This window comes from Nylanderia fulva, unplaced genomic scaffold (genome assembly GCF_048542155.1).
Source record: "Nylanderia fulva isolate GAGA-0341 unplaced genomic scaffold, ASM4854215v1 Scaffold25, whole genome shotgun sequence".
In the NCBI taxonomy this organism is placed as follows: domain Eukaryota; kingdom Metazoa; phylum Arthropoda; class Insecta; order Hymenoptera; family Formicidae; genus Nylanderia; species Nylanderia fulva.
The window spans coordinates 99,255-108,586 of NW_028190314.1; the positions used below are offsets into that span (position 1 = coordinate 99,255).

At 34.9% G+C, this 9,332-nt stretch overlaps 1 protein-coding gene across 1 annotated transcript; it reads left to right on the forward strand.

The window, feature by feature from the left end:
* The first annotated feature begins 6,276 nt into the window (after positions 1-6,276).
* On the forward strand, positions 6,277-8,556 carry LOC114944667 (ankyrin repeat domain-containing protein 54). The gene is made up of 5 exons (XM_029320682.2): positions 6,277-6,361; positions 6,445-6,909; positions 7,160-7,229; positions 7,439-7,652; positions 8,054-8,556. Exons 2-5 carry the CDS (start codon positions 6,559-6,561, stop codon positions 8,481-8,483), a joined length of 1,065 nt encoding a protein of 354 aa, XP_029176515.1. The 5' UTR covers positions 6,277-6,361; positions 6,445-6,558; the 3' UTR covers positions 8,484-8,556.
* The last annotated feature ends 776 nt before the right edge of the window (positions 8,557-9,332 follow it).

The following is a 9,332-nucleotide window of genomic DNA, read 5'->3' on the forward strand; positions in this document are numbered from 1 at the left end:
TACAATCTTAACTTATAGACTACTCTTACATTCTACTCTTACATCTATCTTACAATTATCTTATCTCTAACTTAATCTACCTATTTACTAATTAAGAGAGAGAAAGAGCTGTCCCTAACCTATTCCTCGCTTCGTCTCGGCTTCCAGTTCCCCATACATTCCCCAACACCTCATTCATACTTTCACACATTCTCCTCATACCTCCTTCCTCCTCTTCCCCTTCCACCCTCCCCTCCATCCTCTTTTTCTCTAATTCCCTCATCCACCCTTCTCCCTCTCCTCCTTCTTGCAGTATTTCCCTCATTTTTTCCCACCAGTTTCCCTTATTCCCCTCTCCCCCACATTCTCCTATTACATGTTCCCAAGTTTCATCTTCCATCCCACATAGTCTGCATCTTCTTTTCCCCTCCTCTTCCCAGTATCTCGCCCCCCTCATTTCATTGTTCATTCTATACCTCACTATCCTTCTCCATCTGCTTTCCCCCCATCCCTTTCTCAAGTATTCCGGTAAACCCTCCTCCTTCCATTCTCCATACCATCTATTGTATCTCGACTCTCTTATCTTCTCCCATCTTTCCTCCTTTTGCCTTTCTCTGTCCTTCTGCTCCCATCCCTCATATACTTCCTCCCCCCTTTCTCTTTTTTCCTCCATCTCCCTCTCTTCTATCCCCCTTCCTTCAAAAAATTTTGCCCTCTCTTCCTCCCACACCGTTTTCTCCTTTCCTTCCTTTACCCTCTCCTTCATCTCCTCATAGCATTTCCTCGCTAAACTTCCTCCCATTCCCTCCTCTAATTTTCTCTCATACCCTATCGCTCTTCTTCCTGCTCTTATCCTGAATTTATCCTTTCCTATCTCTTCTCTTACCATATACCCCGGCGTACACCAATCTACTCCTAACGTCCACCTAATCCATCTTTCCTGCATTGCCTCTACTTCTCTCCTCTCCTTCCACCCCCATATTTCCGCCCCATACTCCATCACCGTTCCCACCAACCTTTCCATTAACCATACTCTTTTTATCCAGTCTCCTGCAAATCTTCTCTTTCCCATACCCCATACTTGTCTCATCACCGCTCCTGCTTTCCTCACTCTGTCCCTCACCTGCGCCTCCTGTCCTCCATTCCTTTGTAACTTATATCCTAGATACTTGAACTCTTTCACTTCCTCTAATTTTTTCCCTTTCCATCTCCACTCCATTTTCCTCATTCTTCCTCCCCCCTTTCTAAACCTCATTATTTTTGTCTTATCCACATTTACCTCTAGCCTTTTTTTATCCATGTAATTTTCCATTTTTCCCAACATATGTATCATCCCCTCCTCCTCCTCCGCCAACAACACCATGTCATCCGCATATGCCAAGCAGTGCACTTTTTCCCCTCCCAACTTTACTCCTCCCCAGCCTCCTTTTTTCAGCACTTCCTCTATATCCGCTATCAACAAATTGAACAAGTGTGGGCTCATTGGACAACCTTGCCTCACACCCCTTGCCGTCCAGAAGTTTCCTCCTTCCTCCTTCCCCGCTCTTACTTTACTCCTCGTTTCCTTGTATACCTCTTCTATCCTACTACTTAACCCTTCTCTTACCCCCCTCTTCCTCATCGCCTCCATTAACACCTCCCTATCCACTGAGTCAAACGCCGCCTTCAGATCTATGAAGGCCGCTACTACCTTACCTCCCTTCTTCTTCACTTTTTTATTGATCAGGTAGTTTAGCACATATATACTGTCAATCACCCCCATTCCCTTCCTAAAGCCTGTTTGACTCTCCGGCAACATATTCCCCCTCTCTATTTCCTCCTTTAACCTTTCTGTTAGAATCCCCACATACACCTTATATAACGTTGGCATCAAAGTCACCCCTCTGTAGTTTTCCACCCTATTCCCCGTTCCCTTTTTTAACAGTGGTACTATTATCCCCTCTTTCCACCTCTCCGGCCATCCTTCCCCTCTCCAGACTCTGTTGCACATTTCCCATACCCACTCTTCTACCCTCTCTCCTCCATATTTCCATACCTCACTCGGTATCCCATCCTCCCCCGCTGCTTTTCCTTTCTTCAATTTTCCCAATATCCTCTTTACTTCCCCCTGCTTATCTCCTGCTCCTCATCCCTCTCCCTTTTCTCTTTTCCTCCTCTTACAACTTTAACCTCTACCCCTCCCAATAAGTCCATGAAATATTCCTTCCACTCCTCCGCTTTTATCTCCTCATTCACTCCTTCTCTCTTCTTCCTTTCCCTGTTTATAATTTTCCATACCTCTCCTTCCGTTCTTGCCTCTATCGCTTCCTTGTACCATCTTATCCTCTCCTCCTCCCTTTTTCCTTTACACATTAGCTTATATTCTGCCCTTTCTTTTCTGTATCCTTCTCCTCCTCCTCCTTTCTTCCTCCATTCCCTTAGCTTTCTCCTCACTTCTTTCCTCTTCTCCTCACATTCCTCATCCCACCACCCTTTCTTTTTCCCTTCTCCACTCTCTTTTTCTCCTTCTCTCAATTCCTCTTCTATCCTTCCTATTTTTTCCTCTAGCTCCTCTTCTATTCCCTCTTTCCACCCCTCTCCCCATTCTATTTCCTCTCTTATTCTTTCTCCTCCCCTCTTCGTCCATCTCCCCTTTTTTCTTATTCCTTTTCCTTCCTTCCTTTTCCCCTTTTCAGCACCTCCTCTTCTTTCTAACGTTACAATCAAAGGGTGATGGTCCGACTCTATGTTATCTCCCACCTCCATTCTCTTTATCTTTTCCTTTACTCTATCCTCTCCCACCACATAGTCTATCACCGATTCCCCTCTTCCTCCTGTATATGTGTACTCCCCCTCCCTATCCCCTCTAATCCCTCCGTTAAAAATTCCCCATCCCACTTCTTCTAGCTCTTTTATCAACTTCCTCCCATCCTCATTTACCTTCTTGTCCTTCGATCTTCTTTCCTCTTCCTCCTCTCCTCCTATCACTCCCCCCCTTCTACCTGTCCTTGCGTTGAAATCTCCTCCTAAAATCGTCCATTTGTCTTCTTCTTTCTCTTCCATCCATTCCTTCATTTCCTCCATTTTCCTTTCCATGTCCCCGTTAATGTATATACCTATTACCCTCCACTTCTCTCTTCCTACCTCTAAATCCGTATAGCTACTATTATATTGCATTAATATAACAGCTATCATATTTGTTATATTACAGTTACATTAATTGTTATGTAATGGTTAGATAACACGTTATATAACATGTTATATTGCTGAGTCGGAAAAAGTAACTTACATGTAAATTACATGTAACATTTTGGTAATATAACCTGTTATATTTGGTTACATTGCCATTACATTGCTGCTATATTACTTGGTTCACTGGGTATATAGCAAATAGAATAATATTTAGCATTAATTATGAATGGAATCGATTAGAAATAATAATTTGGAAATAACATATTCATTGTTATTTTTATTTAGGACACGATCCTTCTTCTAATTTAAATAAATTTGTACATTATAAAAAATATGCATTATATATGCGTTATGCATAAAGCATAAGGAATTCATCCAATGAAAACCCTTCATTTCTATTCTAGGAATAAAATGAAAGACTAATTTGTTGATTATATGTATCAGAGATAATAAAAAAATATTTAATTATTCCTCTGCTAACTCTACGGCGGTGAATTTTAATTAATTCGACACATTAAATATATATGATAGATACATATCTTTAAGTGCTTTTCCATTTATGTATGGTCACACAAGTGTGTGTATTTTTATTATTAGTAATTTGAAGATATATTTCGTTGTGTATTTATGCGGAAACGGAAATTGAAGCAGTGATGCCAAACGAATTTATCACGCATGCGCGATAAATTTGATGACAGCGAAGTAGGAAGAAAAAGGTACAAACCCTTTGTTAAATTTGTTTAACAATAAGAATTATCTAAACATATTTAATCAATTAATAAAGAAAATAAATATACATATATATAACATGTACAATTATATAAATACAATACTTATATATAAATAAAATACTTATAAGTAATAATAATAATATGTCATTATTAGATATATAACAATGAAATATTAATATATATAAAAATAAAAAAATATAAAAAAATATATAAAAATAAATAAAAATATAAAAAAAAAATAAGATTATGCATATAGGAATCAGTAAAAAAATTAAGCTTTTGCTCTTTCTGTTGAATGGACACTGGGTTTCATTTGCATATTTAATATAAAAAAAATAAAAATAAAAAAAACTAAACATATATAAGATAGGCAATAAGAGCCAAATCGCGGATGACAGTGCGTTATTCTAAACGAAACTAAATTTTTTCGTTAGAATTAAATACCTGTGCACAAGGCACCAAATTTTTACTTGGACACGGCCAAGATATAAAATTGGAATAATCTCTACAAGAGATTTTTAATTCCATGTATCCCCTATTCCCCCTAAAGAAATAAAGTGCGAGAGAAAAATATAGATCCGAAAGTCGCAGAATCGGGAATCGAACCCGAGACCTTTCGCTTGCCGGGCGACTGCTCTTCCAACTGAGCTATTCAGATCCTTTCGATTCTATACTTTTCTCTGTTATATATATTAATGTTGGTAAATAAACGCCTTTAAGCCAGCGTGTATAAATTAAGAGTTTAACTAGGCTCTGTAATATATAAATATAAATTTAACATATATAAGATAGGCAATAAGAGCCAAATCGCGGATGACAGTGCGTTATTCTAAACGAAACTAAATTTTTTCGTTAGAATTAAATACCTGTGCACAAGGCACCAAATTTTTACTTGGACACGGCCAAGATATAAAATTGGAATAATCTCTACAAGAGATTTTTAATTCCATGTATCCCCTATTCCCCCTAAAGAAATAAAGTGCGAGAGAAAAATATAGATCCGAAAGTCGCAGAATCGGGAATCGAACCCGAGACCTTTCGCTTGCCGGGCGACTGCTCTTCCAACTGAGCTATTCAGATCCTTTCGATTCTATACTTTTCTCTGTTATATATATTAATGTTGGTAAATAAACGCCTTTAAGCCAGCGTGTATAAATTAAGAGTTTAACTAGGCTCTGTAATATATAAATATAAATTTAACATATATAAGATAGGCAATAAGAGCCAAATCGCGGATGACAGTGCGTTATTCTAAACGAAACTAAATTTTTTCGTTAGAATTAAATACCTGTGCACAAGGCACCAAATTTTTACTTGGACACGGCCAAGATCGTTTATTTACCAACATTAATATATATAACAGAGAAAAGTATAGAATCGAAAGGATCTGAATAGCTCAGTTGGAAGAGCAGTCGCCCGGCAAGCGAAAGGTCTCGGGTTCGATTCCCGATTCTGCGACTTTCGGATCTATATTTTTCTCTCGCACTTTATTTCTTTAGGGGGAATAGGGGATACATGGAATTAAAAATCTCTTGTAGAGATTATTCCAATTTTATATCTTGGCCGTGTCCAAGTAAAAATTTGGTGCCTTGTGCACAGGTATTTAATTCTAACGAAAAAATTTAGTTTCGTTTAGAATAACGCACTGTCATCCGCGATTTGGCTCTTATTGCCTATCTTATATATGTTAAATTTATATTTATATATTACAGAGCCTAGTTAAACTCTTAATTTATACACGCTGGCTTAAAGGCGTTTATTTACCAACATTAATATATATAACAGAGAAAAGTATAGAATCGAAAGGATCTGAATAGCTCAGTTGGAAGAGCAGTCGCCCGGCAAGCGAAAGGTCTCGGGTTCGATTCCCGATTCTGCGACTTTCGGATCTATATTTTTCTCTCGCACTTTATTTCTTTAGGGGGAATAGGGGATACATGGAATTAAAAATCTCTTGTAGAGATTATTCCAATTTTATATCTTGGCCGTGTCCAAGTAAAAATTTGGTGCCTTGTGCACAGGTATTTAATTCTAACGAAAAAATTTAGTTTCGTTTAGAATAACGCACTGTCATCCGCGATTTGGCTCTTATTGCCTATCTTATATATGTTAAATTTATATTTATATATTACAGAGCCTAGTTAAACTCTTAAAAAAAACTAAATTTTAAAAAGTTAGGGCCGGTTGTTCTAACTCTTAATTAAGTTTTACCCGACAAGTAGCATATATCTCTGTCTTTTTTTTTTAGAACTTATCTGAAAAGAGACGAAAATATGCTATTTGTCAGGTAAAACTTATCGAGAAGTTGGAAAAATCGGCCCTTAAGAATAAAAATTTTAATTATGCTCCTTCTTAGAAAAAATCCTGCAGATGCCCATGCTATGTACGTCACTGCTTTTGACGTCATAGCGCCGCGCATGTGACATGTGTCGAGGAAGTTTATATCCGAATACACTATATACAGCAGTGCTTTGACATATGTAAGTATACACGGAGTAATTAGTAATTATACACGTTGTAGAGTTGTAATTTGTAAATATATTCTTTTCGTTTGACACTCAAGCTATGTAGAAAAAGCGCAGGAAACGTTCTGAGAAAGAAGATTCTCTCACGAGCGAGAAGAGAAGGTTGTGCCACGAAAAGAAAGGACTCGCACCTTGTTCACGATTCTTTTATCATGACATCGGTAGACTCGGGAGTGGAAACCGGGAACGACTCGAATGACAGCTTGAGCATCCAACACGAGAGCCAGCAGCAGCATGTCGCTGCCTATCGAGACACCAGCGGTACCAATCCCATTAATTGCAGTAACAAAGAGAGGGAAGAGTACATCATTGAGCTGCCACCAAAGGAGATACAGAGGAATCCGAATCCTGATCTGATTTTGGCATATACCGGTATCAACCTTTGGATGTTTGAAAATAACAATATTCCGAGGAACGAATGGCAAAACATGTTTCAACAAGCCATGAATACTGTCAAAGAATTGCCAAATCTGAGGCCATCGAATATGGAAATCACAGAAACAGTAAGCAGCAATTCTGTCAAACACAGAGATGACTGTTCTGTTGTTGGAATAATTATTTCTTTATTTTTTTCAAATGCAAAAAGTAAGAGCTTATAAGTAATAGATATTAAGATTTTTTTCAGCTTTTTGGTATATGCTGTTAAATAAACTTGTTTAATGAGCAATTATTGTGGCAAATATATGATTTGTGTAACTAAGAATATAGTAATTGTAAATATAGAAGGAAACATATATTAATATTATTTTTTAGATGAGAAGAAAAATGCCAGGACCATGTGGAATAAATAGAAACAGAACTAGTACAGAGTTATTGAAAAGTCGTAAGTGTTTTTACAATTTTAATCAGATTATTTTTGAGAGAAAAAGATAAATATTCTTGCAATATTATATCTATTCAAAAGTAGTTCTTTGTACTTATTTTTTGTCTTTTTTCTTTGTATACAATTATCTTGTTCTAGGTAAACTAAAGATTACTTTATATAATTCTTTGATAAAGATGTATTGAAATTATGTAATAATTTTAATTTAGGATCTGATTATCGTGCTAAAATAAAATCGTGTACTTGGTGTAAAAGTACAGCCAATCATTTGAAAGATTGGCAGATTCAACATATTGGACGAAAGATGCGACTGGCTGCTACTGTAAATAATACCGGATTGATGAGTAGGCTCTTGAATTATGGTGTATCACCCAACAGTCGTGATAGTGATGGACGAACACCACTTCATCATGCAGCTTGCAGGTAAATTATATATTTAAATAATTATACAATAAACATTACTTTATGTACATTTAAAGCTATTCTTTATGTATAGTTGTATGTTCTAGTCTGTAAACTTAAATAGAATTTTATATGGTCAAACTTTATTATAGCTTTAAAGGCTTATAAATATCTCTTGTGAAATACACACTACTATAGAATAAAATCAGAAGAAAGAAATAAAATTTATAGTTATCAAAAAATATTTAAATTAAATTTTATGTTTTAGAGTTGTATTAATCTTTCCAAGAATGCTTTTTATTGCTAAGCAGGCTAAGAACACTGTTGTAAGATCTACTAAAAAAAATTACCAATATACATCATGTGATATAAAATCAACTTATTATTGTGACATACATGAGTATTTATGTTTTCTGTTATAGGGGTTATACAGAAATGGTCCAATTATTGTTAGAAAATGGTGCAAATCCAAATCAGCGTGATTGTATAGGCAATACTCCATTGCATCTAGCAGCGGTTACCAGCAAAATATCAGTGGTAACGTTACTTTTAAAAGCCGGTACTGATGTTCTTGCATTGGATAAATATGGCTACAATCCACTGCAGTTAGCGAAAGCAAAATTGAGAATGTTACGACGAAATTATAACGATAATGATATGGATAATATGAAGCAGGAAATGCATAATATAGCTGAGATGATATTGGCATATTTGCTGAAGCAAAATAATATGCAAGAGCAAGTAGAAACATTAAGCAATTTCTGTTCGCGACTTTCTTTATCTAGTACCTCAGATCAGGTTCAAGATGACGTGAAAGATTTATTGGCGAAAATAAATTCTCTTAGTATATAAAGGGTTAATTGCTGGTAGAATGATATTATGCTATTCATTTTCATAAATTAAATAAAGCTTTTTTAAAATTTGTGATAAGTATATATATATATATATATATATATATATAATATACAATTAATATATATATATATAATATATAATTAATATATATATATATATATATATATATATAATATATAATTAATATATATATATATAAAATATATAAATTTTATTATATATATATAATAAAAGCTATTTTGAGAAATTTATGTGTGTATAAATGTATATATATACTTATATATAAATATAAATATATATATATATATATATATGTGTGTGTGTGTGTGTGTGTATATATACTATATATTGTGTGTATATACTTCTCAAGAATATTAAACATATTTTTTTCCCTAATTGTTATTTCATATTATTGATAAATATTTTCTTTCTTTTACAAGTATACTTGATATTTTAAAATATTGAAACATATAACAAAGATCGTGATGTTTGTACAATATAGAGTAAATAGATAAAACTATGTCGATTATATTATAAGTCAGATAGCCGGCCAATACTGTAGTAAATTTTCAAGAAATGAGTATATGGAATCACAAGCTAGCAGATTTACTTGGACTCAACATAAGACTGAATCTTTCATCCTTCACATTGATTTTATTAAAATTTGATTTGCAAAATTATTTTGAGACAATAAATTTTTCTTATAATAAAATTAGATCTAACGTGAAGACTAGAATTTGTATAGGATTATCCTGCTTGAAAAATGTCGTCCAATTGATTTATATATTTGTGGCCAATTGTGTCATCTGATTCAAAGCATGAATAAAAAATATTTAATATTGAAAC

Bases quoted from the DNA above. Each gene is read 5' to 3' on its own strand.
- LOC114944667 (XM_029320682.2), top strand. From the start codon at position 6,559: ATGACATCGGTAGACTCGGGAGTGGAAACCGGGAACGACTCGAATGAC. The intron at 6,910-7,159 runs GTAAGCAGCAAT...ATTATTTTTTAG, and splicing joins ATATGGAAATCACAGAAACA to ATGAGAAGAAAAATGCCAGG. The intron at 7,230-7,438 runs GTAAGTGTTTTT...ATTTTAATTTAG, and splicing joins TACAGAGTTATTGAAAAGTC to GATCTGATTATCGTGCTAAA.